A 22,737-nucleotide genomic window follows, 5' to 3' on the forward strand; every position below is an offset into this window, starting at 1 on the left:
TAACTCCTCATCTGTGATTACCAGCTGTCTGTTTCTGCACTCTGGGGATTATTCATATCACTCAGGTCCATTGGACAAATTCAAGTTTGTGTCTTTTTTTTTGTTTTTTTTTTGTGGGAACTCTTTTGAAAAAGAGACGGTGGACTTTGCATGCAGCGTTTTTGTCAGCATGTGGAGACGAATCAGGTAAACACACAGCGTTCATCCTGGATTTGTAGGTTCAGTATGAATCAGTGTTTCCCTGTTGTTGAGATGGGCGGTTAATGGGCAGGAGCATGATGTTTTATGAATAATCCCTGTGTCTCTAATACATTATCCTGATGGTCTGAAGTCCTGTCATAATCATCAGATAGTTACTGAAGTAGATGAATAACTTCACTAAACACAACACTGTAGTTTCAGAACTCACCGGACTGCCATACTTTTTCACTAGAAGGAATAAACGGGTTGTATATCCCCAGAATTGCAGCTTTAGATGGACTCAGCTGTGCTTTTGAGAATAAACCTGGTAAGATGTTTTAATAGACAGCGCAGTTCATCCAAAGACACAGGACGTGTAGCTCAAGTGAATTATTCTGGCTCCATCTAGTGACCACATGATGCAATTTCATTTTAGTGGACAAAAGAGTTAAAACCAGTTTTGATCCAGCTGACTGTTAACATTAATGAAAGTAATAATAATAAACACAAGAAAAAGCCAGAAATATATATTTGTGTTGTTAACATATAAAAGAATGAACCTGGTCTCACAGGAATCCGTGAAATAGCCACGGATTCGCTTAACTCAAAATCCGTGAAATAGTCACGGAATCACTCAAATTTCCGTGAAACTGACACAGATTTCGCTACGATGCAAGTTAATGACAGTCATATCCCGTGGCTATTGGTGTTCCAAGTCACGTGACTTTCAAGGTCCCGGCGGTCAGAACAAAAAACATGGCGGACAGTTCTCTCATTTTTAGTGAAAAAAATCAATATTTTGACTAATTTTCTGCATAAAAAATGGATTTTGATCACATTTCTAGCGAGAAATATATGTTTTATTTTCTAAATATTCACTCAGTGAATGTACATAATCACTTTGTATGTTGGAATAGCCACGGGATATGACTGTCATTAACTTGCATTGTAGCGAAATCCGTGTCAGTTTCACGGAAATTTGAGTGATTCTGTGGCTATTTCACGGATTTTGAGTTAAGCAAATCTATGGCTATTTCACGGATTTCTGTGAGACCAGGTTGAAAAGAATTCAGATATTTTACTTAGAATTTGTAGTTTGGTATGGTGACACATTGATGTATTTTCTATGCAAACCCTCCTATGACTTTGCTGTTATAACCTTTCTCCAGATGAGTCACTTGTTCTGATTTCCCTCTGACCCTGAACCCCTCCTGTATGCCACACCATAACTTCTCCTGACCAATCCAGACTCTGACAGCCTCACACAGCAGAGCCTGTCTGACGGAGAGGAGCAGCTGGACCGCCTCCAGCAGGCGGAGCTCACTCGAAACACATGCATGTCACTGTGGAGGGCAGGTGCAGTCCAGGCCTGGCTGGAGGTTGTCATGGGGATGCCCATGTACCTCCGAGCATGCTCTGAAAATGTCAAAAGTGGCAAGGTACACCTTAAGTATACATGTGGCCTTTTTTGTGTTTTTTTTCCCACCCTTTTGTGCCTGAGAGTACAGAATGCTGCTATTCTTTTTTTAATGGATTCCTGATCTTTAGGTGCTGCTCGGCCTGACAGATGAGGATTTGGAGCTGGGTTTGGGTATCAGTAACCCCATTCATCGCAGGAAACTGAGACTGGCCATTGAGGATTACAGGAGAGCTGAAGGGGACCAGGGGTGAGCAGCAGCTAAATAAACACTGGAAAAAATGTTATTTTGCTTGATAAAAAGCTTTCAAAGTACACTGTAAAAAAAAAAACCCGTTGTTTTTACGGTAAAAAACTGGCAGCTGTGGTTGCCAGAACGTTACCGTAATAAATACGGTGCAACCTTTTTTCTAATATTACGGTAAAAAGATATTGACACTGTTGATTTCACGTTTAAGATTGCATTTATTCCATTTTTTACCATATAAATAAAAGGTTTTTCCATCAAAAGATCTGACATATAATTGACAAGAAAATATTTTATAAATGCCGCATAAATTAAAGATTTTACCATTAAATATTACAGTATATTTCTGTTAGAGATATGGTGTTTAGTACATTTAACAGTGAGAAAAAGTATTTTTACAAAAAGTAAATGCAAAAATTACAGTGATGCTTTTTGTTACAAACACGGTGCCAATGTATTTTACAGTAATAGAGTAATGTTTTTATTTTTTATTTAAAACCTGTAAAAATACTGTTTTGGCTGATATATACATTTACAGTGTTTCATTGTTACTGAAACTGAATTAACCCATTTATCATTTTACGGTCTTTTACTGTCATGGTTTAGCAGTTTTTCACTGTAAAATCTACAGACATTTTTTACAGTGTATGTTTATGGTTACTGCTCAACAGCAGAAGAGCAATCCCCAAGTTTCGCAATGAAGTACCATTCCTTTTGAAGTTTCTCAGAGGTTTAACATAGACTGTATACTCATGAGGTTGTGGTAATCTACCACAATCTGTTGAGGGGAAATGAGCAAATGATTTCCACCTTAGAAATATGCCATGCAAACTCATGTTAATATAAAAAAATGGCAAGCCCATCTTTGTCATGGTTTTCTTTTCAGAATAATTGTATAGAAATAGCCAACTTCATCTGCTTTTGTAGGTTAAATAGAGCAGTAGTTCTCCACCTTTTTGAGTCGCGACCCCCAAATTAACATGCATGTTGTCCGTGACCCCCGCTCACACACACAATCTCACACGCACAGTTCAGATCACCCAAAAAAGAAACAAAATGACCAAAAAAAGGAAACAAAATGACCAAAAAAGACACGAATGGACCACAAAATGATAAAAAAAGACACAAATTGAGCAGAAAAGACACAAAATGACCAAAAAAAGACACAAAATGATCAAAGAAAAGACACAAAATGACAAAAAAAGACACAAAATGTCAAAAAAAGAAACAAAATGACCAAAAAAGACACAAATGGACCACAAAATGATCAAAAAAAGATACAAAATGACATAAAAGGACACAAAATGACCAAAAAAAGACACAAAATGACAAAAAAAGACACAAAATGACAAAAAAAAACCACAATGACCAATAAAAGACATTAAGTGACCACAAAATGATCAAAAAAGACACAAAATGTCCAAAAAAAGACACAAAATTATCAAAGAAAAGACACAAATTGACCAAAAAAGACACAAAATGACCCAAAAAAGAAACAAAATGACCAAAAAAAGACACAAAATGACAAAAAAAAGACACAAAATGTCAAAAAAAGAAACAAAATGATCAAAAAAGACACAAATTGACCACAAAATGATCAAAAAAAGACACAAAATGACATAAAAGGACACAAAATGACCAAAAAAAGACACAAAATGACCAAAAAAGACACAAAATGACAAAAAAAAAAAAACCCACAATGACCAATAAAAGACATTAAGTGACCAAAAAGACTAAAACACATTAACACATGAAAACTTTAACACAGTGGAGACAGAGCTGACTTCCAAAATGATTTGGCGACCCCCAGAAATCATCTCGCGACCCCAAGGTTGAGAATAGCTGAAATAGAGATGTTGGTAATAAACTGGGACTGTTTCATAATAAGTAAAATGATCTTCATTTTCTACATCTACATTTACAGTGTTTCATTGTTACTGAAACTGAATTAACCCATTTATCATTTTACGGTCTTTTACTGTCATGGTTTAGCAGTTTTTCACTGTAAAATCTACAGACATTTTTTACAGTGTATGTTTATGGTTACTGCTCAACAGCAGAAGAGCAATCCCCAAGTTTCGCAATGAAGTACCATTCCTTTGAAGTTCCTCAGAGGTTTAACATAGACTGTATACTCATGAGGTTGTGGTAATCTACCACAATCTGTTGAGGGGAAATGAGCAAATGATTTCCGCCTTAGAAATATGCCATGCACACTCATGTTAATATAAAAAAATGGCAAGCCCATCTTTGTCATGGTTTTCTTTTCAGAATAATTGTATAGAAATAGCCAACTTCATCTGCTTTTGTAGGTTAAATAGAGCAGTAGTTCTCAACCTTTTTGAGTCGCGACCCCCAAATTAACATGCATGTTGTCCGTGACCCCCGCTCACACACACAATCTCACACGCACAGTTCAGATCACCCAAAAAAGAAACAAAATGACCAAAAAAAGGAAACAAAATGACCAAAAAAGACACGAATGGACCACAAAATGATCAAAGAAAAGACACAAATTGACCAAAAAAGACACAAAATGACCCAAAAAAGAAACAAAATGACCAAAAAAAGACACAAAATGACAAAAAAAGACACAAAATGTCAAAAAAAGAAACAAAATGACCAAAAAAGACACAAATGGACCACAAAATGATCAAAAAAAGACACAAAATGACATAAAAGGACACAAAATGACCAAAAAAAGACACAAAATGACCAAAAAAGACACAAAATGACAAAAAAAAAAACCCACAATGACCAATAAAAGACATTAAGTGACCAAAAAGACTAAAACACATTAACACATGAAAACTTTAACATAGTGGAGACAGAGCTGACTTCCAAAATGATTTGGCGACCCCCAGAAATCATCTCGCGACCCCAAGGTTGAGAATAGCTGAAATAGAGATGTTGGTAATAAACTGGGACTGTTTCATAATAAGTAAAATGATCTTCTCATCTTCTTCTAGACTGTCGAAAGCGTCTGAGATGGACCATCACTGGGTGGCGACATCGTGGCTGAGTGACGTGGGGTTGCCTCAGTACTCTCAGAGCTTCCAGACTCATCTGGTGGACGGGCGAGTGCTGAACTCTCTGAGCCGCAGAGACCTGGAGAGATGCCTCAACATCAGCGACCAGTTCCACCAGACCAGTCTCCTGCTGGCAATCCAGCTGCTGCAGATACTCAACTTTGATAAAGAGGTCAGATTATAGATCAAAATACACATTAGATTAGATAAGAATGTACTTATTGTTGTTCCTCAAGCACTGCATAGAGTTTTACTGGGCTACACTCACAAAACTGCATATGATTTTTCATGTATGATATACCAAGTAAAACTGGAGACAAGCTCAAATATGTTTAGTATTAAATGATAGAACTGGATGGAACCCTCTTATATGTTAGATTTGCAACCTCTGTTCACATTTACAACATTTCAAATTCTTTATTGAGCATGATAGTGTTTTGAAAGTAAAAAAGATTCAAAATGACCAAAAAAAGACACAAAATGTCTACAAAATTACAAAAAAAGACACAAATTGGCCAAAATGAGAAGACAAAATGATTAAAAAAAGACACAAAATAACTTACAAAGTCATGAAAAGACATGAAAAAGATTCAAAAATAGATAAAATAGCCCAAGACTCCATAGAGATAATGTTTGTGATGATGTTCTTCATTTTTCATTTGTTGGGCATGAATTTTGTTCTTTCTTTTGTACAACACTCACAAAAAGTGAACGAGCCATGTGAGAGCAGCTTTGCAGAATGTTTTTTTTTCTTTCTTTTTTTTTTTTTTTTGCAGAATGTTTATGAAAGAAGAAGACAGTACTGTATTTCCATTCTTTTTTTTTTTAAACAATTTATTTATTAACATTTTTTCATACAGTTTACAGCATCAATAATGGCAGTAGAACTTCAAATTCCACCCAAACCCACCCCCCTCCCAAATCAGGCCCCAAAGGCCAACTCTTGCCTTAATCCCTAATAATAATAATAATAATAATGAAAAATAAATAAATAAAATAATAATAACAATAAAAAGGATAATAATAACAGTAATAGTAAAGTAGATGATAGATAAATACAATACAGAAGTAAATAACAGAAAAATAAATTAAGACAATAACAATTATAAAAGTTCAAAGTTCAAAGCACAGTAAATTACATGCAACAAAGGTCCTGATATTGGCTTGGTCTTACAGGTGTGGGAACAACTAACAACTACCGCTACACCAGTACTCAACTAGTTAACTCCAGATATGTTTTAAAGTCACAATACGGCATTTTTCAAAAAGATGGGGTTTCTTTTTCACATTGAACATAATTTTTTCAGAGGCCATGTATGATGCAACTTCCACCACAGTGAGACAGTGGGTGGTTTTGTGAATAGATTTCCATTCTTATGCTCCGTAGTTTGAGGAACACATGGACCCTGGTTTGTGCATGCTCGTATTAGGAAACACATGAACCCTTTTTGGTGCATGCTTGTAGTAGGAAACACATGAACCCTTTTTGGTGCACTATCTCAGCAGGCCCTTGTCCTTCTCTGACCTCTCTGTCTGTGTTTTCACTGGCCCCGGCCACAAAAGTGCTTTTGCAGATATCAGTGTGGTGTGTTTTTGCAGGCCCTGCAGGCACAGCGGGCAAAATGTGAGCACCAAGACCGGGACCCCATTGTTTGGACGAGTCACAGAGTAATGAAGTGGATCAGAGACATAGACCTCAAGGTGGGTGGGCGATTAGTCACGGTGTTTCCCCTCAACTGAGACTTGTTACTCGTTGAAAGTAACGTTTCCACTTCGGTGCCTCACATGTGTGATTTTTCTGCTGACACAATGACACACAATATCTTATTACAGTAACTTACAAAGACATGAAAAGACAAAAAGATTCAAAAATATATAAAACAGCCCAAGACTCCATAGAGATAATGTTTGTGATGATGTTCTTCATTTTTCATTTGTTGGGCATGAATTTTGCTCTTTCTTTTGTACAACACTCAGTACAAAAAGTGAACGAGCCATGTCAGAGCAGCTTTGCAGAATGTTTTTTTTTTTTTTTTTTGCAGAATGTTTATGAAAGAAGAAGACAGTACTGTAAATGACAGGATTTGCAGTAAACACTTTACTGTATTGCAAATGAAAATTACTTACAGTAGAGTAAAGAGGGGGGGGGGGGGGGGGGATCAGCATTTAGCTGTCATTCATTACTGTATTGTCAAATACACAAAAAGAAAAAGGAGCAGAAGCTGTGATCAATTTAATCTTCCATCTATTAGTTTTGAACATGAGGTTTCATTTTATTCACAACTGTGTGAAAACAATTGAAAATTCACCAGTTAACATCTACTGTTTTGGTCTTGATTGAGCTTGTGTGTAAAAGGAGTTAAAACTAGTTTTAAACATGTAAAATGTGTGTATTTTGTGTCAAAGGAAGAAGAATTGTGTTATTGTATCGCTCACACAGGCTGATGTTGTTGTTAACACGTCACAGCAAAGAATAAACCCACACACACAGGCTGATGTTGTGGTTAACGCGTCATAGTAAAGAATGACACCACTTCTTCTCCTGCAGGAAGTGGTTTCATGTAAAAGTCGGTTTGTGTGTTGTGCACTTCAGGAGTTTGCAGACAGCCTTCAGGGTAAAGGGATTCACGGAGGTGTGATGGTTCTGGACCCGTCCTTTGACACAGACGCCATGGCTAAAGCCCTCGGGATCCCCAGCAACAAACACATGCTGCATCGGCACCTGTACGAAGAGATGAAATCCCTCGCTGGCCCCTCCAGGTAGATTAAAAACACTTACATACTTTCCTTTTCCTTTCTATTCCTTCCTGAAAGCATTGTTGGTAACGCTTTATAATAAGGTCCTTAATAACCATTAATTAACAAGTAATAAGGCATTGTTCTCGCTTTAGATCCGGTAGTTGCAAAAAGCATAGTTAACTTATAGTTAACTTATAATAGATGAGCAATAAAGTATATTCTAATATCAATAAGCAAACAAAATAAGATTAATAAAGGCATGGCAAAGACATAATGGGTGGGTCATGGGTGTTTGTAATGCTATGATTAACACTTATTACTTGTTAATTAATGGTTATTACAAGGACCTTACTATGAAGCCTTACCGCATTTTTTTTTAAACAGATTATACTGTAACATGTATCAACAGACTATAATTGGTCAATTTTTAGCATTTTAAGGCATTTTAAAGTTTAACCTTTTTTGACAAAAATCGACATACTTTTTTTTTTTTTCATTTTTGGACATCACATAATCTGGTGTTTTTCTGTCACTTTTGAACAAATTATATTATAATATGTATCAACAAACTATAATTGGTCCATTGTTACCATTTTTAGGCATTTTAAAATCACAATAAATCATTTTCCTGTTCCTTCCTGAACGCAGCTTGTAGAAATACACGTGATTACAAGGATTAATCATTCATATTATGCATATAAATGAATGTGTCTTGTAAATCCTTGTACCCACAGCAATGCAGAGAGCGGCAGTGAGGTTCTCGGTTCCTCTTCCCCTGTGGCTGTTAATCGCTTATCTGAGGAGAGGGTGTCAATGAGAAGATCGGCCGATCGAAAGGTAACATTTAATTTGGCATATTTGGAACATATATTTAGCTGCATGTGCATTTTTCTTTTCATATATTTATAAAGATTTATCTTTCTGGGTTCTCCTGGTCTTGTAGCCTTCTTAAAGGGACAGTTAACCCAAAAATCTAATTATTATTAATCTAGATTATTTTGGTCTGCCTATAATGGAACAATTTGGCACTTGTGGTGCTCAAAGTGCCAAAAATAAATTTGAAAAACTCAGCAACAGCAATGTGTCTTTCCAGAAATCATGACCCGGTTACTCAAGATAATCTACAGATCTTGTTGTGAGCAACTAGTACAGGTTTCAGTTTCAGTATAGGTCATGGTTGCGGTTGATTATTTCAGATGTAAGTGGAAAATTGTTCCATTATATTAGTAAGAAGACAGACATCTTGAGGGCTGAAATCTCCAACACTTATATACCATTTATATACAGGTGGATCTCAATAAAATAGAACATCATAGAAACGTTTATTTATGTCAGTAATTCAATTTTAAAAAGGGGAAATAACACATTATATAGATCCATTACACACAGAATGAAACAGTTCACGTCTTAATTTATCTAATTTCTTCAAAGTATAATGATTATGGCTTACATTTAATGAAGACTTAAAATTCAGTGTCTCAAAACATTTTTAAAAGACTAAAAAGTATGTTTCTGAAAAGTATGTCCATCTAAAAGCACTCAATACTTGGTTGGGGCAATTTGACTTTTCTATGATATTCTAATGTATTGAGATGCACCTGTATGTAAAGGAAAATTCAAGTTAAACTGCATTTGTTCATCTACAGTTGTGAGTAGTCTTTAACCCTTTATCAGGCAAAGAACTATATTTGGTAACTTCAGGTAATATTTCCAGAAAAAAGTTGCAAATTTACTAGATTAAAGTGGCCAATCTACAAGAAAAAAAGTCGCAGATTTAAGAGATTTAAAGTGGCAAATCTGTGTGAAAAAAGTTGCAGATTTACGAGAAAAAAGTGGGTAAAAAGCAACGTTTTTCTCCCAGATTCACCACTTTAACCCTTAATAGGGCACTCATTGAAATACTTGCAAATTCCAAATTTCAACCCTAGAGAATATTGGAGGATATTACATATAGACAAAATGTGTAAAAAAAAAACATACGAAAATAATATTTTGAGAAAAAAGTTGCAGAATTACGAGAAAAAAGTGGGAAAAAAGCTACTTTTTTTCTCCCAGATTCACCACTTTAAATCTCATAAATCTGCAACTTTTTTTCTCCTAGATTTGCCACTTTAATCTCGTAAAAGATTTTCTCAAAATATTATTTACTCATGTTTTTTTTTTTTTACACATTCTTGCAGTATATAATATCCTCCAATATTCTCTAGGGTCGAAATTTGGAATTTGAAAGTATTTCAATGAGTGTTCTATTAAGGGTTAAAGTGGTGAATCTGTGAGAAAAAAAGTTGCTTTTTTCCCACCTTTTTCTCGTAAATCTGCAACTTTTTTCGCGCAGATTTACCACTTTAAATCTCTTAAATCTGCGACTTTTTTTCTTGTAGGTTTGCCACTTTAATCTAGTAAATTTGCAACTTTTTTCTCGAAATATTACCTGACTCTAACTACCAAATATAGTTCTTTGCCTGATAAAGGGTTAATTTGGTATTTCAGTGTTAGCTATATTGACCTAACTTTAAGGTCTTATTTTGTCTTATTTTGAAAGGAATAACCTCCACATTGTGTTTAATGCCCTTGTTTTTATTTTCTCCAGAGTCCTCTGAGGTTACGTGCAAACAGCCACTCGGCGGATCGGGGCCTTGGTTTCCATGGCAGCTGCGGCTCTCTGCCCAGAGAGGCCCGGGTGCAGGCGGTTCCCCGGGCCAAAGGCAGCCCAATGCACACCTTCAAGAGTGTGGAAATCACCAACGTGTGAAGCAGCCTCAGCCATCCATCACGTCGTTACTATTGTTTACAGCAGGGGTCCCCAAACTACGGCCCGCGGGCCACTTCCGGCCCGCCAAAGCAATTGGAGTGGCCCACTTAACTATCCCAAACAATCCCTCTAAACATGGCCTGTTTTTTTTAAATTGCATTTATTATATATTTGTTTATAAAATATCCACATGTAATGATTAAGGTAGGCATTCTAATTAAAATTGACCTTAGTTGTGAATTATTTACAGTAGTAGCTAATTTTCACCCCCTCACACACAATGGTATATTCTGATCTACGTGATGCCAAGACGTAAGCGTCAACGGAAGAGAGTCGGTCAACAAAATGTGGAAACGGAAAATAGATTCTGAATGCAGAATCTATTTTCACCTGTACCTGTTACAAAATCATTGTGTACTGGCATCAGCTTGTGTTTTTATTTTGTACAAAATAAAAGGAATGTCTGTGGTACTTCAAATAAACATGTGAATACTTTTTATTACTTTTTTGCAAACCAACAGGTGGTGCCAAGGCCAACAAATGATTGTTATATATGGGTCATTTCAGAATTGCGGGTACATTTCACGTCTCCCAGAAAAACCTTTTATTATTTCCCCCTAAAAAAGTATTTACTGGATCTGTTTTAAATAATATTGCTAATTATATTGATAATAATAATGTTTGGTGTGTATTTTAGGCACAATTTATATGTAAAATATTCATTAAATGATTCCCACCCACCAATTATTGGCTGTCTTCAGCTTGTGATTAAAATTAGCAGTTTTTTGTGCTAATTCTATAAATACTTATACTTACATAGTATTTTCTGTAATACATGGGATTTCAACATTAAAAAAATATATATATTTTATCTGTCCGTATGATCCAGTCAACTCTGTTATCTCTGTTATAAAACCATATAAAAAAAACCCTACAGCATTCAAATAAAAAAACATGAGACCGGCACCCAGTGATGTCACTTCCTCTTGCAGAAAATATTTGGAGGGAATTAATGAATGTTAAACTTTCTCTCTCATTAACTTGTACAAAATGTTGAGAATACACCAACAGTAGATTAATTAAATGTCAAATCTGTTACTATGATATTCTAGTGAATCTGTCAGTCTTTTTTTTTTTTTTAAATAATTATATAATGAAAATTCATAAAATTATGGTTTTATTTTATGTATCTGGTTTTAAGCTAGCACGTGGAGTTAAAGCACAAATTGGTGGAAAATGTCAACTCTGTTATCGTCAACTCTGTTACATGTTTCAAAATTTTAATGATAACAGAGTTACTGTTTTTGGCCTTTTACACATAGTTTGTCAACTCTGTTATTCATGTCAACTCTGTTCACATAGGCGTCAACTCTGTTTCACACAGTTTTGTTTTAAAAAATTCTAATTAAATATGTTTTATTGTTGACAAATTAACCAGAAGCTGTGTCATAACTAACATTCTCACTCTACATGAAATTTCAAAGCATTTCATTAATTTTTGGAGCAATATTTAGAGAAAATCCAAACTGTCTTGGCAACTTTCCAATTAAATGTGTCAATGTTTTTACTCCTGAAAAAAAAGAGTCTTTATCTTAGAAAATTTAAAGTTGAATTAGTGGATGTAAAGACAAAAGTTCTCTTAGGAAAGACATGGTTTTAAACTGTATTAAGTTTGAGTACTATACATATTTACCCTAATTTGTCTGCAACAGAGTTGACTGATTTTACTGTGACTACGATGATTTTCAGAATAAATATTTTAAATCTTACATGTTTAAGCCTGGCAAATGCTGGAAGTGTTAAATTCAAAGTATTCTCTTTGGGAATTAAAAAGGTATTATGAAGAAAAAAAAAAAAAATGTTTGTCTAAACTTCAAATGTACCCGCAATTCTGAAATGGGCCATATACACAATAACACTGGTGGTCACTTTGGCCCATATCATTTCCTGTTATAGACTGACCCCGGCCCCCCATCACAGAAAGAAAAGTTGATGTGGCCCCCACCGAAAAAAGTTTGGGGACCCCTGGTTTACAGTGTTATTGTATCATAGTTGTTTACTACTGAGAGTGAGTGGAAAGGGTGTATTACTTAATAATTCAAATGTATCAGACAGAATAAGACATATTGTGAATCGAAGCAAAGACCTTTTTTTTTTTGTTGCTGTTGTAAATATCATGAAGATAAATGTCCAAATGAGTTTTATATTCTGAGTTTATAGAAGGCTTAAGAGTAACCTACAAAAATAACTGAACACAGTGTTGTTCTCCTTTGATGCCTTATATGGAATAGGTCTCATCACACTGTTGTTTCCTGCTCTTCTCTTCCAACTATTTCTAACATGTCAGTAAATTAATAATCATGCTTGACATGTAGACATACATATCTGCTGTTAATCTTCAGAGGAGGCTCTGCATAGTTGTATATGAATAAGATACTCATCAAAATAATACTTATTATTACTGTAATAGATAGTTTAGTTTAAAACTGGTATTAAAATATGTGAAATTTGGACATGTGGGGAAACTTAAAATGGCCAAAAGTACAACTTTTATGAGCACACAAGACAACCTCTAACATAATTCTGTACTTCTTAAAAAAGGGGGAAATCTTATTAATGTTACATATTGTATACATTTAGTTAAAGAAAAACTGAAATACTTGCAATTTTCATTTAAATGTGAATATGAGAGAATGTTATTTGTGTAAAATCTTCCCATGTAGGTCATACATTATGTAGATGAAGTTGAATGTTGGGTTTTGAAAGTAATACTGTGTAAAATCCAAGCAAACAATCTTCACATGTTTATAGCTCTGAATAAAAGACAATGCTGTTACTTGTATTATTAACTCAGTGGAGAGAATGTAATGGTATATTTTGTACAGTTTAATGGTGTTTTATAACAAGCAGTTGTATAAAGTTTCTTGTTCCTGAGCATGAAAACACATGTGTGAAATGTCACAGGGCCACACTGTGAGCAGCCTGAGGTTAATACAAATAGTAGAACAGGTTTGTCAGGGCGACGCCCTCAGTTACCGAGAGAGAAGTTGATAAAGCGGGAAGATTAGACCAGTTCAAACCTGTATGGAAACACAAGGCAGGTGTTTGCTTTTAACACCAGTGCTGCACTGCAAAAAAGCCAACTTGTATTTTTTGGCCTAAAACACTGATTTAAGTTGGTAAAACTTGGAAATATAAATTATTGACATTTAGGGCAATAATGTAAGTTAGCACAACAAAGGAAGCCAGTTGTCTGCTCAAAAACAAGTTGGTGAGTTGTTGTTACTTATATCTTTAAGTTGGGGTTCAAAACAAGGGACAATAGTTCTGATAACTCTTATTTCTTTGTTGTGAAATGCGGGAAAGCGGTGAAATTCTGTCATTAGCGAAAGCTAGCGGCTAACTGATGCAGCGGCTAACTAATGCTAGCGGCGCTGCTTGTTACAGCTACAAGAGTAGCCATTAGCGTATCAATGCTAACTCAAAATTGTGGTCGCAACATTAGCTGACATTTCATAGCGGCGTTACAATCGTGCCAATTCAGCACATTGCAGAAGTTAGCAGAAGTAAGGATTAAAAGTTATTACAATGTAAAATTATAAGTTAGTACAACTTACAGTTGAGTTGACAAAAATCTGAATTCAGAGTTGAGCAAACTCAAAAACAAAACTTAAAATATTTAGTTTAATTTTCCAACTTAAAATTTTATCGAAGTTTGTTGCCTTGAAATTTTGAGTTCACCCAACTTTTCTTTTTTTGCAGTGTGATATGACATTTGCTGTCTCTCTTCACTCAGCTGTCAGAGATTTTCATGTACGCCAACATTAAAAAAGTTTTATTGTCAAATCATCTCGAGCATTTCCCTGAATTATTGAATGAATTATATGAATAATGTTGAATCACTGTTTTGTTTTTCTCAAAAATTTGACCCTTTGTGACAGAAATCTTCTTTTTTTTTCTTCCATTTTCGGACATCCCATAATCGTGTTTTTCAGTCATTTTTGAACAGAATATACATTAATATGTATCTACAGATTATATTTGGTCCATTTGTAGCATTTTAGGCATTTTAAAATGTAACCTTTTTTTTTTTACAAAAATCGACATACTATAGTATGACTTTTTTATTCTTCCATTTTTGGACATCTCATAATCTGGTGTTTTTATGTCATATTTGAACATATTATACTATAACATGTATCAACAGACTATAGGAAAAACATTTTTAGCATTTTTAGGCATTTTAAAATTTGACCATTTTTGACAAAAATTAACATACAGTCATGGAAAAAATTATTAGACCACCCTTGTTTTCTTCAATTTCTTGTTCATTTTAATGCCCGATACAACTAAAGGTACATTTGTTTAGACAAATATAATAACAACAAAAATAGCTCATAAGGGTTTAATTTAAGAACTGATATCTAGACTTTTTTCATGGTTTCTTGATCACAATTTTGGTTATTATCAAGAAAACCATTGAAAATGGCTAGATATCACTTTTTTTTCCTCTTCATTTTTCATTTCTCTGTCATTTTTGAACAGATTTTATTATAAAAGTATCAACAGGCTATAAAAGGACTTTTTTTTAAAGCATTTTTAGGCATTTTACAAATTTTACCTTTTTTGACAAAAATCGACACACTATACTATAACTTTTTTTTCTTTCATTTCATTCCCATAATCTGTTGTTTTTCTGTCAATTTTAACCAGAATATACTATATGTATCAACAGACTATATTAGAACAATTGTTAGCATTTTTAGGAATTTCAAAATTTGACCTTTTTTTTTGACAAAAATGGACGTGCTGTAGTATGAGTTTTCTTTTTTCTTCCATTTTAGACATCCCATAATATGGTGTTTTTCTGTCATTTTTAAACAGATTATACTATAACATGTATCTACAGACTATAATAGAACAATTTTTAGCATTTTCTGGCATTTAAAAAATTTGATCTTTTTGACAAAAATCATCATACTACACTATGACTTTTTTTCAAAACAAGACTGGCCTCTGCTAAGTGACATTTTATCATGTGAAAGGCTGATCAAAGTTAATTCTTTTGTGTAGCTTGTATCACACCTTCAAACACAGCAAACTAAACAAGCATTTTGCAGACATGGGCTCCAGAATATTGTCTTTTTTTTTTATATATCTAAATATAATTTATATATATGTGTATATATATATATATATATATATATATATATATATATATATATATATATATATATATATAAATAATATATTATTCTATATGTATTATAATATATATGTATATAGGCTGCACCTTATTATTATTATTATTATTATTATTATTATTATTATTAATAATAATAATAATAATAATAATATTATTATTATTATTTAACCATTTACTTATTCATTTTAGAAAGATTTAGAATACATTGAAATATATATATAATAATTATATATAATTTAAATATATATATATATATATTATTCTATATGTATTATAATATATATATATATATATATTATATATATAGGCTGCACCTTATTATTATTATTATTATTATTATTATTATTATTATTATTATTATTATTATTAACAATAATAATAATAATAATAATAATAATATTTAACCATTTACTTATTAATTTTAGAAAGATTTAGAATACATTGAAATATACATAACAAAATATAAATAAAAAATAGACTTCAGGAGTCCTGTACTCGTCCATTTTATGTCCACTTAAAACTCCGTCAACCTAGTTTAATTGTAATATTCCATCCCATATTTTATTTTTTAAAATCTATTTTTACTAATGTATGTTTCCGGATGTGTCCTGTCCCACTAATTTGCCCCCAGAGGAACCTGGGAGGCGCTAGGACCGAGCGGAAACAGGCCCCGACACACTTTACAACCAGGAGAGGGGAGGTTTCACTCCGGCTGGAATTTGAACAAAGTTCCTCTTAAAAACATTGTTATCTGCAGCGCTGAACATTAAAAAAAATAATAATAATAATAATACTAACATCGCGTTTTGTTCTTAAAACATAAATCTCAGCTGAACTGGGCGTTAGTTGTTGCGTCTATGTCTCCTTCCTCTTTCCTCCTGTGGTCTTCCTGAAAACACCTGCGTGTTCAGGTAACTCACCGGTGGAGAGGGCAGTTCTCTGGCGCCGAGCAGCAAAAAGGTAAGGCCTCTTCACCAGATCACCACGTTAGACCATAATAACCACCACCATTACCACTCCAACCAGAGCTCTAAGATGGTTGGGTATTTCTTGTTATTAGTTGTAGAATCAGAGCTGGTAGGGTTTTTAGTGTAGCTCCTGTCCTGAGGTGGGACAGGTATAGGACTCTGAGGTCTCTTCCTACTACAAACAATAAAAGCGCTGGCTGAAGGACGGACACACTCCAGTAATATTTCACTGGTTTAGCAGTTAATGTTCCGTAAAGTAACTTATAGTAGAAGCTCGTAATCAGGCCTGTAATTATTACAGGAAAACCTGCTTTCTTTAAATGCTGAAAGTGTCCTGATGTTGAGCAGGACACACCCATGCACAGCAGCCAGCCTGGAGCATGCTCCACACCTCGAGATTTGTGTTTAAAATGCAAAGATCAGAGGACATCAGAAGGTCAACTTGCAAACTGAAAGAAAAACAACAGGCCACAAGGCTGTGATGCCATACTGTCACCATATTCTGGCTTCATAATGATGGTCAGTGGCGGTTCTAGACCAGTTTTACTGTTGGGGCCAGTGTTTAATCAGAGGGGCACATTAAAAAACGCCAAAGATGATATTTAACCCTATAAAGCCTGAACCATGAAACAATTGGCAGAAATTTCAGTTTTTTTTTAAAAACTAGAGTGTTTATTGAACCTGCTGACAAATTAAAAAAAAAAAAAAAATATATATATATATATATATATATATATATATATATATATATATATATGATTTTGCATGTATGAATTCTAATTTGTATCATATTTGATACATCAGGTCTTTTTGTAAAATGTGTTGCTCACAGTTTGTTTTTCTTGAACTAACAAACACATATAAAACCTAATATTTTTAACCAATTAAAACTTTGATTTTCATTTTAACATTTTTCTTAAACATACAAAATATTTTTTCTCCATATAATACAACATCAAACATCTGCTGATATGAATTTTTCATGCAGCAGTGATGGATCCACCAGTGGAACCAGCAGATTGCCATCTAAAAATACACACCAAAAAAATAAATGATGTATTTCTTTGAATTGTTGGAGATATTTCTCAATTTTACTCTAAATAATCTTAATTATGTCAGTTAAACCTTTACTTAGTTTACCTAAATAAGAAAAATACTTCATGTTGCTATATTTAAGGCATAATGTATGAAATGCACAAAAAATGACAATCGACAAATTTTCAAATTAGTCGTCATTAATACCTGATGATGTAGAGGTCTCAAAAACTTGTGAATCAAATATGATACATTTGGCTTTATAGGGTTAGGCATTCAAAACCTTTATTTTAGCTTTTTATTTTTAAATTTCATTGAAGTATATTTGGAAGATACAAAAACATTTATTTAAACAATGAGACTTACTAATAATAACAATTATTTTTGTATGACGATGATATTTCTCATTTTTGCGCACAATTTTTTTTATTTTGAAAGTGCAGCATAGTGAGAATTATGTTTTTTTTATATAAAAACAAGCTTTTATTGCACAATTAGACTATCATACAATGTACACACAATGAGATATTCTTTGAACAAAAAATAAGTAATAATTGTTCAGTCATTCATCATTATAAATGTAGCATTTTATTATTAATTTGACATCCAGGGGCCACTGCCCCTGTGAAGAAGCCCTTGGCCCCTGCTGTGGCCCCTGTGTAGAACCGCCACTGATGATGGTGATACAGTGCATGTTGATTCTATGTACTGTATATACTGCAAGTCACTCATCTGCAGTGCAAATATTTGTGTTGATATACAGGTGCATCTCAATACATTAGAATATCATAGAAAAGTTTATTTATGTCAGTAGTTCAATTCAAAAAAGCGGAAATAACACAAATATATAGATCCATTACACACAGAATTAAACATTCCATGTATTCATTTATTTAATTTATTCTCATTTTTCTTCTAACATTTAATAAAAACTTAACCCATAAGAACCCTCATTTTAAATGTTTTAGTAATGTTCATGTATGTTTTCTCAAGTACATAAGTGTGTTTTTCAGTGTTCTACAGCTACAGTAGCTAGTTGAGAAGCCGTCAAATGAGTCAGTGTTATTTATATTCATTTATTATTGATTTAGTATTATTTTGTTACTTAAAACAAATCTGAAATGGAATGTTTAGTCTTACAGCACTATTATGTCACATTTTTTATTTATATATGTTGTGGAGATGCAAAGAAAAAGACAAATTTGTGTTTTTGTAAGTCAAGTCAAACTTTATTTATAGAGCACATTTAAAACAACCGGGGTTGACCAAAGTGCTGTGATATCACAGTAAACAGAAAAGGTGTCTAGTTTATTCATTCAAAAATAAGAAATATTATAAACATAAATACCATAAACGCCCATTGTAACATATATGTCACATCAACGATCTTTGACATTTAGGGCTAGTATTTAAAAAAAAAAAAAAAAAAAAAACACATCATAAATGTGCTCTATAAGTGGACCACATAGAACACATTTCTGATGTTTAAAAAAAAAAATACTACTCCTAAATGTCAAAGATCTGTGATGTGACATATATATGTTACATTGGGCGTTTATGGTATTTATGTTTATAATATTTCTTATTTTAAAATAAAAAACTAGACACATTTTCTGGTTACAGAGACACAAATTTGCCTTTTTCTCTGCATCTCCATAACATTTATGAATGAAAAACTGTGACATTAATAGTGTTGTTTAACAATAAATTATTTTTCAGATTGGTTTTTAAGTAACAAAATAATAAATTAATAATAAATAAAAACAAATAACCATTTGCCATTTGACATTTAGGTCTAGTATTTAAAAAAAATAATAATAATAATAATAATATTCTCCATAATTTTCCTTTAAAGATTACTGGGTCTGGGTTTTTATGGATTAAAATTCAGTGTCTCAAAAAAAATAATATTACAAAAGATCAGTTTTTAATAACAATTAAAAAGTGTGTTTAAAATGGAAATGTTGGCCTCTGAAAAGTATGTCCATCTATATGCACTCAATACTTGGTTGAGGCTGTTTGACTTATACTGGAAATTGACTTTTCCATCATATTCTAATGTATTGAGATGCACCTGTATGTAGGGCTGGGCGATATGGCCCTAAAACAATATCACAATATTTAAGGGTATTTTTGCGATAACGATATTCTTGACGATATTACCAAATGCTGAAAAATATATAGAAAATATGATTTTTAGTCTGTATAATAAATAAAAAAGAAAATCAATCATCTTAAATGTGGTGTAAATTGCAAGTCTCAACATTTGCCAAATACAATTTTTTTTGTAAATAATTAAAAATAACCATCCATTCCAGCATGTTTTATTTAAGGGATCTTATTTTGACACTCTGCTGAGCAACGGCAACACAACGCAAAATAACTTAATTATATTACTTACTTATATACAGTCTAGGTAATTAAGGGAAACCCTTACACCACTACGGCAAGAAGTAGGAATGTTGCCGATATCATGATATGGAATTTTTTTACTCCTAAAAAAAATATACCGATATTATCGCCAACGATACGATATGGCACACCCCTACCTGTATGTGTAGCTGAAGAGGAAAACAGCCCAGTCATTTACTGTATTTATTCAGTGTAATGAACAGAGATCATGTGTACCAAAGGTAGGATGCACTGATACAGCTGAATCCAAGACTCTAGAGTCAAGAGTAAATTTTTTTGTATTTGGCAACTGTTGAGATTTGCACTTCACACTACATTTTAGATTTTTATTTATTTATACAGACTAAAAAAATCATATTTTCTATATCTTTTTAAGTATTTGGTAATATCGTCAAGAATATCGTTATCGCAAAAATAGTCTGAAATATCGTGATATTCTTTTAGGGCCATATCGCCCAGCCCTAGTATTAATACATTTAATTTAAGACGCTTTACAGTTAAAACGGTTAAAATGCAGTTAAAGTAAAAACAAACAATTAAAATCAGCAACATTGGTCACACATTAAAAGCACTTCTGAACGAGTAAGTTTTAAGTAGTTTTTGAAGATGGGTAGATCTGCACAGTCTCTGATTGTTTAATTATTTTATTTTTTTTAGTTAATTTGCAGTCCGAGTTGTATTGACCAATCATGTTTGAGCTGACTTTGTCCATCTCCAGGTCTATCTATCAATCTATCATAATGTGGCCTTATTGTCTTGATGTGGTAGCGTTCTCCATTCACTCCAGATTACATATTCTATAATCAACACAGCAAGACAGTAAAACACCATATTTCACCTCTACATTTAAGATAACACATTTAAAATCTGTGCCATCAAAATCATATCATGTTTATGTAAACTGACAGGAGGCTGGGGAGAAATGTGGGACTTTAAACAGGAAACATCTTGTCAGCTGATGTCATTGCACTCACTGCAAAGAAATAAGTTAAGATACATTTGTTTTGTTTATATTCTAAACTTCAAAATGGTCTACGCAGCATTTTTTTCCCCGGGAATGTCTCCACTAACACAAGTCAGCACATCTCTAGTATTCTGAGAAATACATAAAGATTTCCCTGGCTGCGACAGGCTAAACCAGCATGATGTGAACTCATTTCGAAAGGGCTTGAATGTAACGTTCATTAAAATATAAAAAGTCGCACAGTCGAGCTTTAAAAGTCACGTCTGTCAGCAGATATGGAACGTAATCTCTATAACTACTGAAACTGTATTTAATGTGGGTTTGCATGAATGCAGCTGCCTATTCTCTTGAATCTGCGTACACGACTTTAGACCTTCAAATTAGGTGCAATGCATGAGCCAAAATGCAATTTTGCATGCATATGATACGCAAATCTGTCCCCATGTCTAAGCTTGGAGTTATTGGCGTCCTCTATAGGCTGTGAATGAGTATAGAACACATAAGTTATCTGTTTTTTACGTAACATCACTTCCAGTAATCACGTATATTAACCCTTTATCAGGCAAAGAACTATATTTGGTAGTTAGAGTCAGGTAATATTTCCAGAAAAAAGTTGCAAATTCACTAGATTAAAGTGGCAAATCTACAAGAAAAAAAAGTCGCAGATTTACGAGAAAAAAGTGGGAAAAAAGCATCTTTTTTCTCAGATGAATGGCATCACTAATTGTGCACAGAGTGTCTGGTGCTTGTTGTAAACAAACAGAGATCGCTAAGTGAACACCTCCTGCAGCAGCAGCACATACACACTGTGCTGCTACAGAGCTAACTGTTAGCCTGTTAGCACATACACACTGTACTGCTACAGAGCTAACTGTAGCTAACTGTAGCTAACTGTAGCTAACGGTGGCTCTTCTTAACGAGCCGGTCTCCAGCTCGTTAAGAAGATTAAGAAGGAGTCGCTGGATTTGTCTCCAGTCGCTTTCTTGAAAAATAGTCGCTAAGGGGGTCTGAAAAGTTGCTAAATTTAGCAATGGTGTGTGTTGTTGTCGTGTAGAGCAGTAGTTCTCAACCTTTTTGAGTCGCGACCCCCAATTTAACATGCATGTTGTCCGCGACCCCCGCTCACTGAGCAGAATCTCACACGCACAGTTCAGATCACCCAAAAAAGAAACAAAATGACCAAAAAAAGGAAACAAAATGACCAAAAAAGACACAAAATGACCAAAAAAAAGACACAAATTGACCACAAAATGATCAAAAAAGACACAAAATGACCAAAAAAAGACACAAATTGACCACAAAATGATCAAAAAAGACACAAAATGACCAAAAAAAGACACAAATTGACCACAAAATGATCAAAAAAGACACAAAATGACCAAAAGACACAAAATGACAAAAAAAATACACAAAATGACCACCTAAAAAAAGACATTATGTGACCAAAAAGACTAAAACACATTAACACATGAACACTTTAACACAGTGGAGACAGAGCTGACTTCCAAAATGATTTGGCAACCCCCAGAAATCATCTCGCGACCCCAATTGGGGTCCCGACCCCAAGGTTGAGAATAGCTGATTTAAAGAAGATAATTTTGTAAAACAACAACATGATATAATCGAGAATCAGTTGGATTAATCATATAAAATGACCTCCTATTGAGCTGATACTTTTCAGGAGTTTTACACACAGCTGAGGCAGCTTTCTGACAGACGCAGTGTGTGGGCGTCATTTCAATGTCAAAGACTTGTTAAATAGCCAAAAGCTGAACTGGCAGAAAAGTT

At 33.7% G+C, this 22,737-nt stretch overlaps 1 protein-coding gene across 1 annotated transcript; it reads left to right on the plus strand.

Moving 5' to 3' along the window:
- Positions 1-38: 38 nt before the first annotated feature.
- Positions 39-11,133, plus strand: LOC131968063 (kazrin-A-like). The gene is made up of 7 exons (XM_059328802.1): positions 39-1,619; positions 1,729-1,847; positions 4,814-5,045; positions 6,473-6,574; positions 7,467-7,633; positions 8,347-8,449; positions 10,203-11,133. Exons 1-7 carry the CDS (start codon positions 1,518-1,520, stop codon positions 10,362-10,364), a joined length of 987 nt encoding a protein of 328 aa, XP_059184785.1. The 5' UTR covers positions 39-1,517; the 3' UTR covers positions 10,365-11,133.
- The last annotated feature ends 11,604 nt before the right edge of the window (positions 11,134-22,737 follow it).

Source organism: Centropristis striata, chromosome 3 (assembly GCF_030273125.1).
Source record: "Centropristis striata isolate RG_2023a ecotype Rhode Island chromosome 3, C.striata_1.0, whole genome shotgun sequence".
NCBI classification, from domain to species: Eukaryota; Metazoa; Chordata; class Actinopteri; order Perciformes; family Serranidae; genus Centropristis; species Centropristis striata.